A 23,381-nucleotide genomic window follows, 5' to 3' on the forward strand; every position below is an offset into this window, starting at 1 on the left:
TCATCACTGTGTTTAAAGTGTGAAGGGAAGTCTGCAGTCTTCTTCAGCTGCTTGTACTTTCAGCACGGAAATTTGCGTGGATTTTCGGGACATATGAAGGCAAAGGTGGCGTGAGGAGATCAGGATTAATACCGGACAAGCCCAAAATTAAAAAAATAAATAAAGACTGCATCTTTGCATATTGGGGATTTAGAACAGGTGAGGACAAGAAAAGAAAATTACAAACACGGGAAGCGGTTTGTTTCCGCACAGGGCGTGGAAGTGAGATCTAAAATAAAATAAAAATAAATGTAAAACAAATTTGCAACGTGTTTTCAAACCATGTCTAATGTTAACTTTAACTTTTATTTGAGTTTAAACTACGAATATTCGGATTTCTGCATCAAACTAAGAATAAAGTAAAGCGTATTTATTTACAATCACAAAATGATATACAATTTCGCTCAAATTAAACATAATTGATAAATAAACAACAAAGAACCCCATACAACTCGTGTAACTAAAGCAAACACTATCCCTTTGCAGTAATAATGTAACACGTTGTAACACGCCATAGGGTTATTGAAACATGGGGATCACGTGACACACCACAATCCCAGTATTGTGGCCTTGAGCTATGTATTAAGATTTGTTTGTATGTATTTATTGTTAAATATTCACAAACAGCTCATACACTAACAAAACATTCAATAATGCTAATAGTCAGGCTAATCTGGTGATGATGAACACCCAATGTATTTGTGCAGCTGTTCCAGGTTGGTTTGGAGTTCCTGGAGATGGAGTGGAGAGAGCAGCCTGCGGTTGGATGCGAGGTGGCTTTCGTCGAGGCCCAACGATGGGTGGAGGTGAGTTTTATCTTCCATCAAAAGGACCTTCCTTCAATCATCACTCACAAGGTTTTGCTGAAGTTTACAGCAGGATGCCAGTCCTTCACAGGACACACACTTATTACTTAAAGGGAGAGGTACTTAATCCAGTCCACCCCCTTCCAGTATTGGAAGCCAATGAGGAAACCCAGGGATATGTGGAGAACCTGCTTAGGAGCTCCACCCAGGCAGACCCTTAGTATCGTGTGCCATATTTGAGAGATTGGAGCATGTTGTTGAGTCAGTACCCGCTGATTCTTTTTTATTTTTATTTATTTATTTTTTTTTAAGTGTTGCTGAGTAGAAATGTGTGTACTTTCGATTCCCTGAGAGTAAGAACATCAATGCATGTCTTTTTAATTCTCAATGCCTGCACTTCTTGGGCTTGTTTCAGGTCGATTTTCAAACGGACACCAGCGGTTCAGGCTGTGGTGCAGTGTTGCCATGGTGACAAGTCATTTCCTGTTTAGACACAGCACTGCTTCCTTTTTAATTCTTTTAGCGTTCTTTTCAAGCGTCTGCTTGCCTGCCTTTCTGCCACTTTATAGATTGGATTATAATCCACAAGAACATGAAGCTGTGTCCATCTGACTGACCAGCATTTTTATTTTTCAGAGTGCAGTTACAGGGGTTTTTATTTCTCTCTAAAATGATGCTTATATATGATTTTTATTTATTTTATTTGCTACCTTTGTTCTGGCCTTTTTGCTCTGTCTGAGCTGTGTATGGTCTGCCTTGTATGGTATTGTCCGAGCAACATTCCAGCCACACCAGCAAGCTGATGAGAAAGCGCATGGGTTAGACAATACACTGGACAAACACAAAAGCCCTCAGTAGGAACCTAATTCCTGTGTGTTCACTAATGCCCCAGAGGTTTTCACAAGGCAGTAGGTATAATCCTTGCTCTGTTAGATTTCCTGGTTTTTAGACTGTTACTAAGAAGCCTGATTGCTATTTGGATCTTTAATGAGCTTTTGATGATGTACTTTCAGATTCTCTTGTGTAAACTGGTGAAGGTCAAATACACAACTGACCCCTTTGTGTCAGCATTTTTCTCATGCCATAGTTTTTCCTCCTTTAATTGAGCACTCATAATTCTGATTACACAGCTGGAGATTTGGGGAAAATGTTATAAATTGGCAACGTTTTTCTATCCACAGGAAAAACAAAAACAAATGCTGATTCAGTGGTGGACAAACTGCACAAACCATGTAGTTAAGTTAAAGTAGCGATACTCTAGATAAAATATTAATCCAGTAAATGTGCTCCCTTTAAACTTTTTTAACTCAAGTCATAGTATTTGCTTTAAAAATATACTTAAGTATCCAAAGTAGGGCTGCAGCTGTCGATTATTTTAGTAATTCTTAAGTATTCTACCGATTAGTTTGTCGATTAATCGAGTATTCGGATAAGAAGTTGATGTTTCTGCATTAAAGACCAATGCTTAATATACAAGAGGAAAATATGACTGGTCTTTTGATCTGAACTGGTCATTTGTTTCCTTTTTTAGAATTTATTGCATTAAATTGCCAGATCAACTATACATCAAAATACAAATATATAAATAAAAAAATGTAAAAATCTATTTCAAATTTCTTTAAAAACAGTAAACGCTCTGTACAGTGTTTTTTTTTTGTTTTAGTTTTAAAAATGATCCCAAACTTTGGAAACTTTCTGCCGTGTTTTTTGGCCTGAATCTTCTCCTCGTATCTCGCCGTTTTCTCCACGTTCCCCCATTTTTCATTCTGCAGCGTCTTCTGTGTTTACCTGTCCAGGGGTTTCATTTATAAACATGGCTAAAAACAACTAAATCTATCTTTTTATTTATTTAGTAATTACTCAAGGAATCATTTCAGCCCTAATCTTAAGTACTATGATTTATTATGACTATAATGTTCCTATTACAAAACTCTTCACTTAATCAACTCGGTATATGTGAAAAGACTCTGTTACTCTCAGCACACTGATTTATTAATAGAATGATATTAATGACTCAAACACTGATTGATATGTATTAAAATTAGCATCAGCCCAAAAACTTATTTTCAACTGCTTCAAATGAATCGTACAAACAAGGCCACGAGTGTTATGGCAAGTCACTGAGGAGTTTATTCTATTTTTTATTTATTGATTCCCCAAAAGTTTTGCCTGATGCTGAACTGTATGTTGATGACAAGTGCCAATCAAAACAAGTTTAAAACACCCTGATTGTTGGTTTGCTGTGTGTTTTGAGCAGTTAAGTTTTTATCCTCGTAAATAAAAAAAAAACGACTGATTTCGCAAAATGCGAAATGCGAGTAAAAAGTTATTTGACTATTTGTAGTAAAGTTAAAGTAAGTCTCCCCAAATGAAAATACTTAATTGAAGTACAGATACGCAAAAAAAGCTACTCAAGTACAGTAATGAATTACATTTGGACTGGATATCGGTATTGACTGTCGGCGAAGTGCATCATTTCTGTACTTGAGAGAAAATCCATACCCTCCTGCTTAAATATAACTTTAGTGAAAGCCCTTTTTTGCTTTTGAATGGAAAAGTAAAAGTAGATCTCTGAATCTTTGATCTGTGAATAATGGATGTAGTTTAGTGTTCCATTCTGTTGCACAGCAGACCTTAATAAGTAGAGACTTCCCTAAACAGTTGTTACACACACAATTCTTGCAAAATTCAATTCGACCAAAGTTTGATCTTTGGTCCCCGCCACTTCTTCCACTTAAGTCACTGGTATTTTAGGAAAATGTTGTAGTTGTAGTAGCGAGAAGGTGGTAGTTTAGGTGTTTGACTGTGGAATGAAATCATGGGTATATATCCCAGTACAATCAAGCTGCCACTGCTAGGCCCTTGAGCAAGGCCCTTAACCCTCAACTGCTCAGTTGTACGTCACTCTGGTTAAGGGCATCTGCCAATTGCCATGAATGTAGATGTAGTAGCTTCTCTTGTTTTGTTTTTTTTCTTCCCCCTAATGTTTTTGCTGCATCACAGTATGAGTCAGATGTGTTTAATCAAGAAACTGGAAAATTATTAATTTATTTATTTTCATCATGGCAATGTAATGGAATGATTTGTAAATCCAGCAGTGTATCCTAAATCTTTCCAAAACACTCATGAACAAATTTCATTCTAGGAAGCCATACTGGTTGTGACTAAACATCCTGTGGTTCACCTGTTAGTGTCTATTTTTGTATTTAATTTATGCAGTATTTATTAAGGCTAGCTGAAAGTGGTGGTTGTTGATAATGGTGTAAAAAAAAAACCTCTCGATTGTGATTCCAGATTTAAGGTCTGGATCTTTCCTTCTCTGTCTAATAGCATTGTTTGAACTTAATCAAGCTGAAATAATTTCTTTGCAGGAAGTGACCAGAAAGAGATTCGGGAGCAGTCACTTTCGATCTGCGTTGGAGAATGGGGTCTTGTTGTGCGAGTGAGTGTGTTTTGTAACTAGGCAAAAATCTTACGAACCTACTCCTGTTTTGTGTAGAGCAGTGATGCTGACTTGTGGTGTTTGTGTCTATGCAGCCTGATCAACAAACTCAAACCCGGGATCATCAAGAGAGTGAACAGACTGTCAACGCCAATCGCTGGATTAGTGAGTGTCATGTAATCAGATCTATCTCTAGAGTAATAAGGACAGTTTATGTTTGATGCACGATTTGATTGACTTTTCTGTGCCGAATATGTTCACAAATTTGCCTGCCTACTTTATACATCAGGTGGATTAAAAGAAAGATTCACTAGATGACATGTTCGAACAATTCCAAATTGATTTGGAAATTGTTTAGCGATGTAAAACACAATAACAAGCGCCTGTGATGAAACTTTCTGCATGATCTCAATCTCAGCACAAAAGAGTGTACAAATTTCCACTATGTGCAGATGTAAAATAATTTTATATTATCTCAACTGCTATATTGCTACTTTTATGGTATTTGTTTTGTTGTATCTACCCCTTTTTGTACTTAAATAGAATTCCAGGATTTGGAATGGTTCAGTGGTTAAGATGTAGACTTCTGATCAGAAGAGTCATAGTTCTACTGCTGAGCTCTTAACCCTCAACTGCTCAGTTGTATGAATGAATTATGTACATGAATTTGTGTGCTATTTCGAAGGTCTACAAATGTATCATCGGTAGCAGATAAAATGTTTATCTCCAGTCAAATAGGAAAAGACATTGGGGTGTTTGGATAAATGTCCGACTCTTTTATTTGTAAATCACTTCTACAGTCTCATTACGTAAATACACTGTGGAACCAATTTCACTGCTATTTGCACAAATGCATTTCAAGCACTCAGTTCCTGTACATGCTTTTACACACCACCCGCTTCACTCATCAGGACAATGTGACGGTGTTCTTAAAGGCCTGTGGGAAACTCGGGCTGAACGATGCACAGCTCTTCCATCCCGGAGACTTGCAGGACGTGTCCACCCGCGTGACCGTAAGGTAATCACCCAGAATGCACTCCACTGGTTTCAGGCTTGACACAATCACAAATAGGGTCAATCTTGATCACTGGCTAATAATTATTGGGGGTTAAAATCTAAATTGGATGTTTTTATTTTTTTTGTTGGTTGGTTGGTTTGTACAAGGTGTAAATAATGGTTCTGAAAGTATTGGCACCCCTCTACTTTTGTACACATTTTTACCTTGGACTTAATATAAGAATTCATCAGTGGACAGTAAATCAACATAATCTTTAAAGAAAAAGCAAAAAGAGATTTGTTTCGGGTGCAAAAAAAACCCTTCTGAAATCTTCTTCTATTTAGATAAATAATTAGCGCCTATTATGCCGGTCCCAAGCCCGGATAAATGGGGAGGGTTGCGTTAGGAAGGACATCCAGCGTAAAAACGTGTGCTAAATCAAAAATGCGGATGGTCCGCTGTGGCGACCCCTAACGGGAGAAGCCGAAAGAAAGTTTATTCAGATTTTATGCTTTGACGTTTTGGAGACAAGGTGAGGGAGGCGAGATTGAGATGGTTTGGACATGTGCAGAGGAGGGACATGGGGTATATCAGTAGGAGAATGCTGAGGATGGAGCCGCCAGGAAGGAGAAAAAGAGGAAGACCAAAGAGGAGGTTTATGGATGTGGTACAGGTATTTGGGTTGAAAGAGGCAGATTTAGAGGACAGGGGAGTATGGAGACAGATGATCCGCTGTGGCGACCCCTAGTGGGAAGAAGCCAAAAGATGATTCAGATTTTATGCTTTAGAAAAGGTTTTACCTTGTGATTTTATAATAATTTGTATGTAAGATGACTGATATATTTTGATGCATAGATTTTCTGTTACTTTACTATTAGCCATGTACATTAATAATAATATTATTATTATTATTTTATTTTTAATTTTTTTGGGAAACAAAGTTAACTTGAGCTGCTGAAGATACAGTTTATTGTAGTTGTATATAGTGCCTAGCATTACCATCATATTAGTGGCTTTTTCAACTCTGAAAATGTTAAAGCAGAACACGAACACAGACTCTTATAAAGCTGTCTATGGTGGGGGTGTTTGGAATCTTCTTGTACGAGAGCTCTGAGGGAATGTTATTGCTGTAGCCTCTGACCTACTGCCTGTCGTTAAACCGCTCAGGTCAACTGATGCACTTTCAGCTGACAAATGGGCTTGACTGCAGAAGTCTGTGTCTACTTGAGACTCTAAGGTGACCTCAAACAGGTGTCATACTCTCCAAAAGGAAGAATCCAGCATTTTTTTCCCTTTACTTTATTTAACACTGTAAAACTCTGGTGCAAGTTTCATTCATTCATTCATTTTCTCCCGCTTATCCGTAATTCGGGTCGCAGGGGCAGCAGTCTAAGCAGGCGACTGCTGCCCAATCCTCACAACACCGTCCCTTACAGTCCCTCCTGCAGGTGGTGAGCCCCGGGGAAAGCGGCCACATGTCACTCTGACGTCACGGACCTTGATATTTCCCTCGTAAGGGACCCCTGGAGCATAGAGGGTTAAGGGCCTTGCTCAAGGGCCCAAGAGCGGCAGCTTGGCGATACCGGGGCTTGAACCCCAGACCTTCCGATCGGCAACCCTTAACCGCTGGAGCCACCACTCCCCCTCACCATTCATAAATTCAGACCTTTAATTGTTTTTTTTTTGTGGAACCATACAATGTACAGACAAAAGTATTTAGACACCTGCCTTTTACACCCATATGTGGTTCTTCCCCAAATTTGTACAACATTTTTAGAGGTGCACAATTGCATATTATGTATTTTAATTGGTAGCAATAAATTCTCCTTTCACTTGAACAAGGAGATCCAAACCTGTTCCAGCATGGCAATACCCCTGTGCACGAAGCCAGCTCCATGAAGATATGAGTTACATGATCTGGACGATTTGGCAGATGTCCTGCTATAAAGCTCTGACCTCAACCCTACTGAACATGTTTGTTTGAATTGGAACACTGACTGCACCCCAGGCCTCCTCAGCACACCTACATCACGCTGGATTTACTAACACCCTTGTGTCTAAATGAGTGCAAATATTAATAAATACACTTCAAAATCTAGTAGAACTTCTTCCCAGAAGAGTGGAGGTTAATTATAAATGTTTATTCTGAGAATTTTTCTCAGATGTAAATTTGTGTGTTTCTAGCAGGTGATTTATTGCCTCATTTTCAGTACAACAAAAGAGCTTTGTCTTGACGTCAGTACAAGAGACACATTGATGCAAGGTTATTAGTACTCATTCTTTATGTATGTGTTTGATTAATATAAAAAAAAAAAAAAATCAGAGAATGCAATTCTTTCAGTAATCACATTTTCTATCACTTTAACCATTAAAGACAATGCAGAACTGTGCAGTTTTGTGTTGAGCAGTTTCCAACCGTGTGCGCGTGTGTGTGTGTGCGTGTGTGTGTTAAGCCTTGTTGGCTTTGACCGGGTGGCAGCATGTCTTCCAAATTTAGCCATCGGACCCCTTGCTGTAGTGAAACTATAGCAGATCTATATATGTTAAGTGTCTATTTTTGTCTGACTTTCACCCACCTGCCCTTATTACTGTATAACTCGAAGCCCTTCAGTACAGATCCCCCAGCCTCTGAAGGTCTAAGTGTTATTTACAGTGCTGTTCATATTAAAAAGTGTTCAACCGCTGCATAGACCACATGTTTTGCGCCCACACAATGTGTCTATTTGCAGAACACCTGTCGGGCGAGTGAATTTAATGGAATATTGGAGATCACTGCCGATCTCCAGCGGCCCACTGAACCTCCAGTTTACTAATTCTTTTTCACCCCCTGTTCTTACAGGCATCAAGAGACCTCTAGGAGACTGAAAAATGTAAGTAAAGTTGATTTAGTTTTTTTAAATGTTACATTTTTACAGCTATATGCATGGATATGCTGCATCACCATCCTCATTAAACATGAATAAAAAAAATCTAATGGCTTTGTGGTTAATTAGCATAATTTCACTGGGGGCTTTCGTGCAACTCCCTTGTAATGGATTCTTCACTAATGCTTGATAAGATACTAAGTAAAGAATCTCTCAAGCTCTTTCAAGGTTCTAGTTCCTCTCTTGTAGATGCTCTTCTCAAGCTCGAAACACATGTTTTATAGAAGACCTCATTAAGTCTTTGATGAGGGTGCCAATAATTCTGGTGCTGCCTGTATTAATCCAGAACATGATTTTGCTCTGTGTTGTCGTCTATGAAGACTATTAAACAGTAAGATCTGGGTGTGTGTTCTGACATGATTTAGCCTTGTGTAACGTTCGTCCTGCGTGGTTTGGCTTGCGTTCGTTTTGTACGAGTTGATCTTTTAAACTAGTTACCAATCGTAGTTACTTTTGGGGGAAAAAATATTATAATTGTTATTTTAAACATTTCTCTGTACAATCTTGAGCAGTAAAGCTGCCTTGCACGAGGGTGTTTTGTGTTCGTTTGCTTAATGAGTGGAAGATCTTTCTGGATGAGCAGAAACAAAAGGGGCTTAGGAACACAAGAGCCTTTCATACAAGGCTCAAAAGTGTGTGTGTGTGTGTGTGCATGCGAGAGAGTGAGGGAGAGTGAGTCACTGTGTGGTCCTAGAGAGGTAGAGATGGGAAAAAATAGTGTAAAAGACCAGCTAAAATTAGCAGACAATGCAAGATTGAAAGCGGTAGGTACTGGTGGGTAAGTTTTATTGCTCAATTTGTTCATCGGCAGGAAATTGTGTACGTGGTAATATTTCTTTTTCTTTTTTTTTTTTTGGCTTAATATCCCAATAAGACAAATCAGTTTCCTCACAATATGTTGACTAGTAAGAAGTAAAAATGTTGTTTGATACCAATATGCATGCGCACACACACACACACACACAGCATATAATAATAGAGATAATGCTCCATCATGGTCAAACGACAGGATTCTTCTCTCTCATGCATCTCTCACATGTCTCAAGTTTCTCTCACATTGTTAATTGTCAGGTTCTGATCACAATTTACTGGCTGGGAAGAAAGGCACAGGCTGACCCATGTTATGGCGGACCACAGCTGAACTTTAAAGCTTTCGAAGGTCTCCTGGGTGTCGCTTTATCCAAAGTGAGTAAGGACTGGATCTAAGTTGGCATTTGTATTGAACTGCTTTGTTTTCAACACATTTGCGTAGTTGAAAATCAATTTATTCATATATAATTATTCATAAATACGCTATACTTTTTATTGGTTAGAACGTGACCAAGAATTTGTGACTAATATTTTAAATGTTGCTCGATTTCTCCACACTGTTTCTCGAGCGTGTTTTCTCAGCACCACTGCTGCTACGAGAACTTGACGTGTCTAAACACTACGCAGACCGAGACACGTCTTGAGAGTCCCATAGAATACAGATTAACATGGAAATGCACTGACTATATGTTTGGCACTCTAAGGACTCATTCTTTTTACACCACTCTCATTTCTCTTGTGAATCCTGCAGGCTCTAGAGGAGGGGTCGTGCCCCAAATCCAGCGCGAGGGACAGCGGTTTTGCTGAGACCTGGTATCCTGACCGGGAGGTGCCGAGCTATAGGAGAGAGGATTCTGTAGATAGCCTGGACTGTGTAGAGTCGCACACTCCAAGTGTGACCTCAGATTGTATGTTAATAGCAGGCAGTGAAGGTAGGAGCACCAAGCTGGTGTTTGCTTTATGTACACTGAAATAATTTGTAGCACTGGAGCATTTGATGATTGCATCAGCCTTGCATTGTTTAATTAAAGGTTTATTAGACGATTTGTTACTGGCAGTCATGGTTTACTACTGCTCTAGATCTGCTTTAGATCTGCTCTAGATGGCACACATGATGGTTTTCACCATTTAGCAGATGCCCTTATCCAAAATTTTAATGTAAAACTTGCCCCCTGAAAACCCAACCAGTATTTCAAGACTTCCAATGATGCAGATGTTCATACAGCCTGGGAAAGTTCATGGAGCCTGTACAATCTAACAGTCTGCTAAGAAATTTGTATTGCCAATAGTATGGATTTTTGTTTTTTTTTGTTTTGACTGCAGTAATCTTTCACCCTCTTCTCCATAACATAGCTGACCCTTTGCTAACAAAGTATGCTTCTTCTATCATGATCTAGGGTCAATACCAATATCGTAATGTATTAATATATCACAATGCACTACTTCAGAGCCCCACACATCTCTATGCTGCTGTGATGTAATGCTCCGTTTGTCGAATGGATGATAATGAAAGTTCGGCACGTTATATTCGTTCTCACCGCTCACGTACGTGCGACGTGCTGGCTCATTCCTCAGCATTGAGGTAATGCAGGCGTAGCTGTGTGTTCAGCCTTGACATCTTGCATGGTGTAGTCAACTAAAGTCATTTTACACGTTCGTCTCCCTGTGGATTGAGGATCTCTGGTGAACCTGTCGTGGTCCATTTTCTGCTGTTTCTCATCTTTTTGTTTTCTTTCTGTCAGGGTTTGGAAGTGACGCAGAGGCAGAGCACTGCTTTAGGATGACCGAACCCATGTCTGCATCTGGAAGAGAGAGACGAAATGTCCCGGCCCCTCTAAGAAAGAAAAGATTCCAGGAGCACGAAGAAGGTAGCAGGGGTCGTGTCGGTGCGCTCCACAGGTATTTCTATCCAAATTTTCCTTGTGTTTTGCTTATGCCCAGTGATTCACAGGAATTGTAAATTAGAATATTGTCCAGTCAAGATTTTAGATGGTTTATTTGCACATTCCTGGCTTTATTAAATTACTTCTAAAATGTCCCTCTGAGTCTGATTTCCTTAACATCTCTTGGCTGTAGTGAAAATGGGCGGGGCTTAGTCAGTCCCTCCCTTGACCTCCCTCCCATTTCTGCTTTCCACCAATGGGCACACGATTACCAGAGCGACTCGGAGTCTGATACTGACCGTCCTGAACCGGACCTTGTCCAGGACGACCTCGCGAGCCGCCGCTTCCGCTCGACAACCTCGAACGCTCCCGTAAACTTCACCGTCCCTCTGAACCCAAGAAATATGAAGTCGTTCTCTGCAGTGACCCCCAGTTCAAAGAGATTGTGGGTCACAATGTCTGATGAGTCTCGTTTGGCTAATGTTCCTCACGAAAGGTCAAGCCAGAGGTCAGAGTTTGGAGTGACTTGAAGTGGCATGACATCCTAACACTGCCATGGCTGGCTAACACTTTTGCTCTGTTTATCAGACGGCGTTGATGTGCGGTGGTATTTCCTGGCTACTTGATTAACTCTGGATGTGGTTTATCATCAGTAATCAAAGAAATGCATTAATCAGCATTTCATCGCTCATCTAAACTTGCCAGACTTAATCTTGTTCTGCTTCCTGATTTTACTAACCTTTTTAATTTTTGGTTCATACTGATTTTCTGCCATCTGCAAGAAGTCTGTTGCGCATAGATGTGGATGTGTATTCTGTTCATGCTGCGTTTTAAAGGGAATATTTACATCAGCAGTACATCCCCACTACCCCGAAGCACAGACGGCTACAAAAATGCCTCTCTGGAGGACGAGCTTCTTCTACAGGCTTGGAATGAAGATTCGAGTGAATCAGACGAAAGTCAAAGCTACGCAGACCCCATTCAGGATGACCTCTATGCTCGCAAGGTGCTTCAAGCCACCCATCAGATCTCTGGCAACACCGATTCCGACAAATATTTACCCAAGTACTGGACTCCTGAAGAGGATGCTCATGTGGGGAAGATCAGACTGGGGTCACAACGCAGACCCTGGTACAAGAAAATGCAGGGCTTCAGGTTGGTCCCAATGGCAGGATGGTGGAACAATTCAGTCTTCTTTCTTTTCTTGAATGGTCTACTCTATCCTTTTGATTTACCCTCCTTCTTTGGTTTCTCTTTCTTTTTCTCTCCTTCAAAACCTGGGGTTAGCCGAAAGACTACTGGCTCATCCGAGGAAGACTCTGATTTTGATGTGACTCCCTGGTTGGGAGCCCCTGCTTGCACCTGCACACCTACATCCAGATCCCAACAAAATTTTTAGTAGCACCTTCCATCCCTATAGTCCTTCTCCTGTCCCACCTTAGGCTTTGGGTTTAGTGTGATCTCCAGGCTTGGGCATCTTTGTAATAAATGGATCAGATTGGTTTGTTGAACTCGACTGATTTGAATTGTGATCCACAACCTAAGCAATATAAAGCAGAACCAATATTTGTTCAGAGTCAATACCAAAAGTTTAGTATTTAACTTAGACTGGTGACACATTAAAAGGAAATAACATTGACTCTGTCTTGTGATAATGCCATTTTAAATGAAATAGAATTATTTTGAAAACATAAAACTGCTAGATCACCATTTTTACACATGTGATATTGGCAGTATATATTGCCATAAGTCAATATATTGCAAAACAATGGAACAGGTACTGGGAAATATTCGACACTAACAAATTATCTAAGGCGAAAAGATGCCCCCCCACTGTCTGTCACCTGTCTGTTGTTGGCCAGAAGGTGGTGCCATAGTTTGGACACTGCTCCAGTGGTACACAGAAGGCTCACGTTTAAGGCATATGCACATGATCTCTCTAATATATGATGCTCTAATAATTTTTACAAGTCTGGGAATCATCAGTTGTCAAATTGCTCAGCAAGGATTTAACCATGACTTCTGCTTCCTTCGCTGCAATGAACCTGAAAAGAAATGACAAGATTAAAAAGTGGAGTATCAGTGGACTGCTGGCTGTTTAAGTCTGGAGGTCTTTTGGTGATGAGAAAAAAAAAAACAATAGAGTGTCCCAGTTACAGTGTTTTCCACAGGTTTATTGCTCAATATATGCTGCTAGCTTTGTGCCTATATGCCCATGAGAACAGAAACTAATGCTTTCGGAATAATGGGTGAATTTAATGTTTTGTTGCACATTTAATGTGTTGTTTTGAGCAAAAAATCGTCATTGAATTTTAGCTCGTGAGATGAACAGGCTCGGGTCTGATGTTCTCTGTTGGATATTCACACCCAGGTGTGAAAAGCGATTGCCCATGATCCTCTGCTGGGGATTTCACACTGATAGTGTTTAAAAATCTATTTATTGCTGTAGTATTTAATAAAAGCTTTTATGCTAAAGTTCGACTGTCTTTGAGTCATTTTACACATGCGTTGATTAGTTTCTTTGATTGGAGCTCTGGTGTGCCTTTTGCTAATAGGAATAATTAATTTCTGTAAAATATAGCTATGGAAATAAATATATATATTTCTTGGAGTAAAACAGTATAAGGCCAAAAGCTCTTTGGAATTGTAATTTATTGATTGCTATTCTGGCTCTATTTTAAAACTTTTCTAAAAGAAAAAAATAATACTTTTTAAGAGGGTTCTTGTTACGAATGTGCACAACTTGTTTAATTATTTATATAATTGGAATCTACAGTCTCTTAAACACTAATTTACTCTAAAACCTTTTTCTCGTCTGTTAAACTGGTTCGATTTGTCATTATCTGTATTCCCTAGAGGTCCCATGGGACATTCTCTTAATGTCGGGTAAGTGTGTTTTTATGTGGTTGTTCATGCTATGGTTTTAAATGTGTGTATAAATCAAGCGCTGCAGTTTTGGGTTTGTGTCGTCCTCTTTCTTTTGCTACAGGTATGAGCTTCGCTTGAAGCTTCTTTAATGTGCTGTGCTGTTGCTTCTACATGACTAGCTTGATGTATTAGATACTCCATATGGACATTTTTTATTTTCTAACCATGTGTGATTCTTTACCAAACTGTTTTCACAAAGTTGGAGGCACACAATTGTATTAGACGTCTTTGGATGCTGTAGTATGACATTTCCCATTTAGTTCAACTAGGAGACTCAAACCTGTTCCAGTATGGCACAAAGCCAGCTCAATGAAGATGCTTTATATAGGTTGGAGTGGAAGATCTTGAATGGCTTACTATAGAGCTTTGTCCTCAACCCTGTTGAACACATTTGGGATGAGTGTGAATGCTGAATGCATCCCAGGCCTCCTCACCTCATCTACATGTGTTTCAACACCCTTGTGGCTGAATAAACCCAGATCTCCACAAGCACACTACAAAATAGTGGAATCTAGTTCTTCCCAGGAGAGTGAAGATTATTATAACAGCAAATGGGGTCTACATAAGGAATTGGATGTTCAAAAAGCACAGTTTTTGTCAAATGTCCACAAACATTTGTCCATATAGTGTATTTTTCCTAAATTTGAATAGCTGAAAGCCATTTCTTCTGCTGTTCCGTGCGCCGCCTGCTTTTCTCCAGTGTCTGAGTGTTTTTGGTTTAGGTCTCTCTTAACAATTCTCACCGGCTTCATACAGGCGCTTCAGACTTTACTAGATGTTAGTTTTTCATTTTAAACTTCAGCTCGAAGGTGTAACTTTTCAGCAAGGTGTTCTTGCTTATCTAAAAAAAAAATTACATCTCTGACAATGAGCTTCAGGAACATTTCAAAATTTTGTAACTCATTCAGAAAAGTGAAGTTCCATATGTTAAACATATGGAAATGTATAAACACTGTGGTTGAGCAAATACTAAAAAAGTGTTTGAGTGCTTTTTATTGCAGCCATATGCTCATTGTTTAGCATTTATCTTTGCTGTATTTTAAATTTATTTCATTAACCCACTAGGAGCAAGTCCATGAGTGACATCACCCTGGAGCCCACAGCAAAGGAGTCCAAAAGCAGCACATCTTTTCATTCTTCAAAAAATCAACGTAGTAAAACGGCTACCGTTTCTATGCGGCAGGAACTGTTTAGGCATTATCAGGGCAGACTGAGAGAGAGCGAGGCCAAGTGGCAGGAGGTATGTGGTGTGTGGTGGGTTTTTTTTTATTTATTTTTTATATTATATGGGGGAAAAAAAAAATTAGGCTTTGCATATTGCAATGGGGTAAGCAATTTACCTTAGTTATACAGGTCACTCCCAGTGTTTGAGTAATACAATACAGGGGAGGAATTTCAGTGGGTATTTATTTTGTCCCCCTCCCACCCCACTACCACAGTCATAACCTAACATGGGCAGCTTTAATGTTACGTTTTAAGCCTCACACGCAGTTAGCTGCTATTTAATTCGTGGAAGGCATATTAGAACCTGGTTTTACAATGACATCATAAAAAAATTAAATAAAACTATTTCCATAGCACCAAGCCTCATTCCAACTGCTCTCCAGAACAAAGTTGTTTATTTCTAACGTGGCACCTCACTGCATCACATAAAGCACGAATGACTTCCCACTGCTCTGTCAGTTTGCGTCACTGCCAGCGTGAGTGCAGGCTTAGACATTTACCATTCAAGTAGGTGTAGGTGAAAAATCTAATATTGTTGTCCTGTTGTAGGACCTGAACAAGTGGAAGACTCGAAGGCGGAGCGTGAACACCGACTTGCAGAGGACGAAAGAAGAGCGAGGGGTCACCGGGGTGACTTTTCCAGCCGGAGAGGATCAGGAGAAAAGGTAGCGCACACAAAGATTGATTCACCCTACTGAAACTAGTGATGCTTCCATGTTCTGTAAATGATGTGCAAATAAATCAAAACCTGCCTCATCAAATTATTTTATGTCACTTCTTTAAGTGTGTTTTCCAGGAAACCAGGTAGGACAGGACACACAGCTGTTAACAGTGACTGCTAATAATTGTAAAAACAAGTTTTCAGGTCACTTTTGATTAAAGCATTAGTCAGCAGTCGTGGCTCATTTGGAAATCTGTTGTATCCTTAAAAGAATGTGCTTAGAACCGGTGAAGAAATAAGCATTGTACGGCGAACAGGTATAAAATTATGACCACTTACAGGTGAAGTGAAGAACACTGATTTTCTCATCATGGCACCTGTTAGTAGGTGGGATATATCAGGCAGCAAGTCATCATTTTGTCCTTAAAGTTGACCTATTGGATGCAGAAAAAAATTTGCAAGCTAAAGGATTTGAGCGAGGTCGACAAATCGTGACGACTGGGTCAGAGCAGCTCTGGTGGGTTGTTCCCAGTCTGCAGTGGTCAGTATCTATCAAAAGTCTTCCAAGGAAGGAACAGGAGTGAACCGGCAACAGGGTCGTGGGCGGGGGAGGTTTATTGATGCACGTGGCGGCGCGAAGGCTGGTCCGTGTGGTCCGATCCAACAGACTGTAGCTCAAATTGTTGAGATGGGTCAGGACCGTTTTTACAGCAAAAGGGGACCAACACATCATTTAGCAGGTGGACATAAAGTTATGCCTGATCGATGGTCATAATGTTAAGCCTGTTTGGTGTATGCTTACATTTTCAAATAGGGAGGAGCTTATTTCTGAGTGGGGGGGAAAACACTGGCCATATCTCATTTGTAGAACTATTGAGAATCCTATATTACCAAAGAGTCATTCAAAATGGTTGTGATGAAGTAGTTTGAAATATCACCAACTGCAGCTTTAATTAAAAAACAATCAAAATATGATCCATGTGTTTTTGCAGGCGGAGCATTCACAGGGAGGAGCCTGTTATGGCCTTCATTGCTACAGATGAAGCTTCCAGTTCTTTTCCGTTGACCTCCAGCTGCAGCAGTATGCCTGCTGCAATGTGTTCGTCCGGACATGTTCCTGACCACAAAGGCTGTTCTCCTGCTAATGGCACGATTGAGGCGAGTCATCGCACACCTCCTGTAGTGAGCAGAGCATCCGATTACATCCAGAGCTCCTCATCACCCTCCGTGCCAGCCTCGGATACAGACTCTGGTCCAGGGCCCGTCCAGCGTGCCAAGTCTTTAGAAGGTGTGTTTTCAGGTTCTCCACAGATGTTGGCAATGCTGCCCAGAGGCTTCCGTAGGTCAGAGGGCACCTCAAGGCTCTCCACAGGTGTCACACCAAGGCCGTTTGGCACCAAGAGCTCCAGGATGTCCACTCAGTTAAGATTCCAATCAGTGAGTGCATTTTACGTTTTTACTTTCTAGTGAATTATTTTTAAATATAAATTTTTAAATTAAGGTGGTTAGATTGTCCCAGTCACAAAGCTCTTGTGTGTGCTGTACCAGGTGTGTGTGCATTTGTTTGTCCATCCACGTTTGTGCGTCGTGTTCTGTGTGGAGTTTAGTGTTACTCGTCTCTCTATGGTCTCTTTGCAGCCTGTATAAATAATGGAACATGGCTGCAATGCCACTTAATGCTTCTGGCAGATAGCGAAACCCAAGCTTTTGAAATAGCTGGCCAAGTGAAATAGGGCACTAGGATTAAAGAAAGTGCCCTATTTCAACTAGGGGTGTGTGTGTGTGTGTGTGTGTGTGATTAAATAAATAAATAAATAAATAAATAAATAAATAAATGCATACATACATAGCTTAAAAAATTCTAACATTACAAAATAAAAATAAAATGTTTTTGAATATTAATAAAAAATACGAGTTATAAAATATAGGATCTCTCTCTCGCTCTCTCTCTCTACATATATACTGTATCAATATTATGTGTGCTTTATTCATAAACAGTGAACTAACTTCAGCTGAACCACACTGTACACTGTAAATTGGAAACTCTTGTCTACTTCCTCCTCATTGTCTTTACATTGCTTTCAAGAATATTTGCTGACAGAAATGCTTTATACTTTCTTTATCTGGAACCTCTCACAGATAGACGATCCCCCTAATGGCCAGCGAGAGCAAAGCCAGCTTCCCACATCTTTCCCTCACCAAGGAACTCCTGATTACAAAGATGACTCTCACTCTAGTACACACTCAACTGTCCAGCAGCAAAAGAAGCAGAAAGAGGAAAAGCGGGGAAAGCGGATCGACTCGGCACCTAGCATTCACTCGTTTGTGTCTGCTAGCATCCTGGTGCCAGAGAAAGTTTTGTGCACAAGCAGGCAGGATGAGGTGAAACTTAATGTGCCTGACTTTCACTACAATACTCACCCTAATTACTGTAATAATCTCAGGAGTAATATATATTTTTTTATTCTTTTTTTTTTTTATATCGCTGTAGGAAATGTACTAAATTTGTGTAGAATCTATCGCTCTGAAGTAAATACATATAGACATGCATGTTTTCTAAGAGGTGTGTGTATGTAATTTTATATCGAGGCCTGGGGTTCGAGTAAAAAGCACAGTAAGCATCAGATCTCGGGTTTCTCCACAGGATGCGATCACCTGCCTCAGGTAACATTTCCTCCGTTCTCGGTGTGTCCGTCAGGTGGATCACCATGACATGCGAGTCAGTCTGACTAAGACACCCAACAGCAGCACCGACTTTGGATTTCAGGCTCATTGGGACTCGACCGGCGCTCGCATCAAATCCATCCAACCAAGTAAGATGCACGCTTAATGTTATTATTATTAATTATTGTTATTTTCAAAATGGAATATTCCTCAAACATATACACATGAATATATATTTCTTTCAAAGACTTTCAATATTTTTTTTATGTTAATTAGAAATACATTTTAGTATGCTATGCGCTTTATGAACAGTCCACATTCAGTCCCCATTTGCCATTATTGCAATAACCTTCACCCTTCTGGGAAGGTGTTACACTAGATTTTGCAGTTTGCCCGTGGAAAATTGAAAAATTTTATTTAGTCACAAGGGTGTTAGTAAAGTCAGGTAGGTGAGGTGAGTTGAGGAGACCTGTACTGAGCTCTATAGCAGGCTATTCAATGAGAGATGTCTTTGTGAACAGGGATATTGTCATGCTGGAACAGGTTTGAGTCTCCTAGTCATCCTATACAATTGTGTGACTTACTTTGTGTTAACAGTTTGGTTAAAAAAACATATATGGCTGGAAAGGACAGTTGTCCCAATACTTTTGTATCTATTTGTGTATGTACATTGTAAATGTACTTGTTAAGACCTTCCAAAGACTTGGAGAGAGCAAATGCAGGGAAAATAAGGGTAATGTTAAAAAATAAATAGAAATGCATAAAGGCAAAAATCCCAACCCTATATAATTCTTAAAAAGAAAAATGTAGATTAAACTTGTAAGACTTTAAGACTTTATTTTAAGATTGAATGGATACATGAGAGGAAAAACTAAATGAAGATACAAAAGGAGAAAAACAATATAATGAGGAAGAAAATTCTGGAAACTTGGATCCTGTGTGTATTTTAGAATTTTGTCCAATATCATGGTTCAATTGATCGGTAAAGGTTTGCTTTTCACATTCAAACGTTATTGTGATTGTATGTGGAAATGAATAATTCTAAGCAGTTTCATTAAAAGGTGGAGTAATTTAACCATGCTGTATATAATAGTGGTGACTAGGCTGATTTTGCTGTTTTTCGCACTGTATCGTGACTTTATGCATCATTTATTCTTAATATTTAAGTGTCATTATAGCTTATTGAATAGTTGGTTAACCGGTGTCTTGGTTTGCAGTAGGGCTTCTGTTTTGTATTTCCCTCCACCCTTTTAAATGATCTCTTGGTGTGTGTGTGTGTGTGTGTGTGTGTGTGTGTGTGTGTGTGTGTGTGTGTGTGTGTGTGTGTGTGTGTGTGTGTGTGTGTGTGTGTGTGTGTGTGTGTGTGTGTGTGTGTGTGTGTGTGTGTGTGTGTGTGTGTGTGTGTGCGCGCGCGTGCGCGTGGGACACGGGCATGAATGATTGATGGTGAAGAGTGAATGTGTTGCTTACTGTGCATCAGTCTGATTAGTTAGACATGGTGTTACACTCAGGGTGATCTCTCTGTGCTTTTTTTTGTGCTGTGTTCTTTAGAGGTTGACTGATTCATCGGTTCTGGCAAAAATCCATACCGATAGTTTTTCCGGGCTGCTTTTATATATTTGGAGTGTTACTTAATGTTTCAGTTTGAATGCATGTCTTATTTTCCTCAATATTTATTAATATAATGAATAGATTCGTATTTATTTTATTTAGCACATTTTTATGATTCTGTACTGTTTTTGTTTTTTTATCATCGTAATGTTTAGTACTATTTTTACATGTGTTTTCCTTTTTTTTTTATCTGTTTTAAAAACTATTGGTTGATTTCATTGGTTATTGGCAAGTATGATCCAACCTCTGCTGTTCATTAATGTAGTGTAACAATGTTGTAGGAGTAAACCCTAGATAAAAGAAATTGCCCCTAGATGTAAAAAAAAAAAAGTGTGAAATGAAGTATATGTACAAATTTCCAGCTTTATTATGTGCCACAAGCGACAGCTCCAGCACTAGCATTGTTCCTTCTCGGTGCTCTGTATTAGATTTTACAGACTGGTTATAATGGACTAAATATTCAAATGATTTATATGGAGGATTTGCACAGTCCTTGTTTGACATCTCAGACTCCAGTTTGTTCTACATTGACTCTCTGAAGGTGATCCAGAGCAGTGCAAAAAATAAAGTTGCACCAGTATATAAACCCCAGTGTTTGATTGGCTCTGTCCATCAGGCAGCCCGGCTCAGCTGTGCCACCTGCAAGCGGGCGATGAGATTGTGGCTCTGGGTGGACAGCGAGTGGCCGAAATGAGCTACGAACAGTGGAAGGCCAATATGGATGCTGCTCTACGAGAGGGCAAGCTGCTGATGGAAATCCGACGCCTCAGCCTTAACGGTAATAATCCCTAAATGAGGACTGCCTGAGATTAGTTATCTAATGATTTGATTTCAAATGGATAGCTCAATGTGCACAAAATACTCATGTTTAAATGTGCTGTTTAAAGAGTCTGATCAGTGTGGCAAATGCTTGTAGGTCATCCAGATCACCACACCTCCAGCCTGCCCGTGGAGAACGAGACTAAAGCGCAGGTCAACGGCCATCCTGATCACGTAAGTAATTAGTTGCTCACATCAGCAAAATGGACTTGATGTTAAAATAAATTTCCTGGTTGCACAATTGCAATTTTTTTACTATTTAGTACATGCAGGTATACATGATTTCTCTCAAGGTTTCTTCCTCATATCTATTTAGGACGGTTTTCTTATCATGGTCTCATCTCATTAGGGTTTAATGTATTCATTTTAAATGTATATCTTATGTCTGTATATTATTAATCTTCTTTGAGACATGATCTTGAATGTTCTATAGAAAAAAAACGAAATGAAAGTACACTAATAGTTTCATAAATCAAATCAGCACATTTTCTGGGTTTTCTGAAGGTCATTCAGTAATCTTTTAACTAAAAGGATGATTTGTGATCACATGCAGTAGTAATGATGGCTTTTTATTGTTCGTTTGTTTTGGTTATTGTTGTCTTGTTGAATGCAGGGTTTGTCAGTGAAAGCAACAAACGGAAGCTTTTGTAAAGGTCCAGACCCGACCAAAAACAAAGGTAAGGAATGAGTTTGTGCTTAAATTGGTTTGGACTTTAGTGTGATGGATGCAATTAATTTTTTTTTTTTGTTTAGTTAATTGCTCTATTAGTTCTTTTACCTCTCTAACCTTTTGCACCTGTTGGACATAATGCAAAATTGCAACAGGAACTAAATTTTTTTATTTATTTTTTTACATGTAGAAAAATAAATCTTTTAGGCAACTTTGGAATATTTTGAGAAAAGTAGTAGCTCAGTGGTTAAGATTTTGGACTTGATCAGAAGGTCATGAATAGAGGTTGACCGATTCATTAGTTTTTCCTGATGAATCGGCACCGATAGTTGATTTCTTGAGCTGTTCGCTATCCGTTCCGATAGTTTTTCCGGGTTCTTTTGTAGTGCCTGAGAAGGTCCACCGTCATTAAGTTTTTTTATTAAATTTTTTACATGCGAGACGTCACGCTGCATGGTGAGTGCTAGATTCTATTTATTATTTATGATCTATTTGTTAATAATAAAATTGTTTATTGATGAATATAATCAAGTTCAGAACTATTTTACATGAAGTATGTTTATATAATTTCTTTTTTTTATATATATAATATATATGTGTGTATGTATATATGTATGAATGAGAAATATTTATTTATTTATTTTTTAAATCCTTTTTAAAACTATCTGTTTATTTAATTGGTTATTGGCAAGTATGATCCTGCAAGTATCGAAATCGGTAAGATCCACTATCAGTTGACCTCTAGTCAGGAGTCACCACAGGTTTATTGGTCACCACCAGGAGACCTCACCAAAGCAGTTTCCACTGCTGAGCTTTTAACCCTCAACCATTATATAAATGGAAATAATTGTATTTCGCTCTGAATGAGGGCATCTGCCATATTGGGGTTTTTAAGGGTTTTTTTTGCTGCTTTATATAGATATCGATCAGGACAATTTGGTGGGTTATAATTGCCCTTTAAGTGCAGGCAGATCTTAACTCGTCGTTTCAAAAACCAATGACTTAGAATCGCCTAAATGTCTGAACATCTATCACCTCTGTGCCAAAACAGAAAAGAGCCATGATGTATATCCACCTCTTACCCTGAGATGGTCTTTATTTGTAATAAATCCTGCCGAAACAGAGGAGCTCCTCCTAACAGTGTTATTCATATATGACTGTGTATACACCTCCTCAGGTTCCACTGGATCTACAGTGGACTCTTCAGTCTACCTTTGTGGTAAATGACTGTTGTGTTAGGTTCATCATTGCCTCTGTGTGATGTTCCTGAGACTATCTGAAACCCCAGATGTTGCATGGGTGCTCAGTGGGCGTGATCTTTCAAGGATCTACTCGATTTCTTTTTAAGCTTTATCTCTATCTATTGTATGATGTGTGTGAGCATTTAAATATTTGGATGTGTTTCTTGAAACAAACTAATAATAGAAGTCTTGGGGCACTTTTAGAACGCAGTAAACATTTATATGTCAGATTTTTTGAAAATCTGAACACATAGAAGTGCTGCTTGAAAATAAATTATTTTAATTTATTTTGCATCTCAGTTTTAAATTTCACATATGTTTAATGGCCTAATTTAACCACTGCCCTATAGGCTTAAATTATAAGATGGTCTTAGGTTTCAGTACAAAGAAATACATTGAAATACTTGTCTATTGTTCTCACTCACTCACACACAACAGATCAGATGGATAAAGAGGAATAGTTAAATTTAAATTTAACAAAACTTTAATCTTTTGCTGTGCGTTTGGGTTGGAATGTAAGCTAAAAGTGCAAATTATTAATATTAAAGTTAATTTTATTGCTCTCCTTTTTTTTTTTTTTTGGTCATCTGCCGAACCCATACACAAACACACTTCACTCCAGGAGGCTCAGAGTCGGCCATATCAGATGTGAGTTGTTGCTG

General features: G+C 39.1%; 1 protein-coding gene across 7 annotated transcripts in view; it reads left to right on the forward strand.

The window, feature by feature from the left end:
• Positions 1 to 23,381, forward strand: part of lmo7b (LIM domain 7b) — a 34,549-nt gene continuing 11,168 nt past the window's right edge. For 4 of the 7 annotated variants that reach the window (XM_083522731.1, XM_083522733.1, XM_083522734.1 and 1 more), the window contains exons 1-19: positions 1 to 198; positions 747 to 845; positions 4,217 to 4,287; positions 4,383 to 4,452; positions 5,199 to 5,305; positions 8,124 to 8,154; positions 9,280 to 9,393; positions 9,770 to 9,950; positions 10,761 to 10,917; positions 13,758 to 13,787; positions 14,895 to 15,069; positions 15,603 to 15,718; positions 16,707 to 17,151; positions 17,854 to 18,096; positions 18,413 to 18,527; positions 20,606 to 20,767; positions 20,906 to 20,982; positions 21,422 to 21,485; positions 23,342 to 23,367. In XM_083522731.1, the coding sequence (XP_083378857.1) occupies positions 777 to 845; positions 4,217 to 4,287; positions 4,383 to 4,452; positions 5,199 to 5,305; positions 8,124 to 8,154; positions 9,280 to 9,393; positions 9,770 to 9,950; positions 10,761 to 10,917; positions 13,758 to 13,787; positions 14,895 to 15,069; positions 15,603 to 15,718; positions 16,707 to 17,151; positions 17,854 to 18,096; positions 18,413 to 18,527; positions 20,606 to 20,767; positions 20,906 to 20,982; positions 21,422 to 21,485; positions 23,342 to 23,367 (2,253 nt within the window). In that variant the 5' untranslated portion in view covers positions 1 to 198; positions 747 to 776. Of the gene's footprint in view, positions 199 to 746; positions 846 to 4,216; positions 4,288 to 4,382; positions 4,453 to 5,198; positions 5,306 to 8,123; positions 8,155 to 8,869; positions 9,028 to 9,254; positions 9,394 to 9,769; positions 9,951 to 10,760; positions 10,918 to 13,757; positions 13,788 to 14,894; positions 15,070 to 15,602; positions 15,719 to 16,706; positions 17,152 to 17,853; positions 18,097 to 18,412; positions 18,528 to 20,605; positions 20,768 to 20,905; positions 20,983 to 21,421; positions 21,486 to 23,341; positions 23,368 to 23,381 lie in introns of those variants that run through there. The other 3 variants (XM_083522732.1, XM_083522735.1, XM_083522737.1) reach the window with 2 other exon arrangements.

The sequence above is a fragment of the Silurus aristotelis genome (assembly GCF_946808225.1).
Source record: "Silurus aristotelis genome assembly, chromosome: 20".
NCBI lineage: Eukaryota > Metazoa > Chordata > Actinopteri > Siluriformes > Siluridae > Silurus > Silurus aristotelis.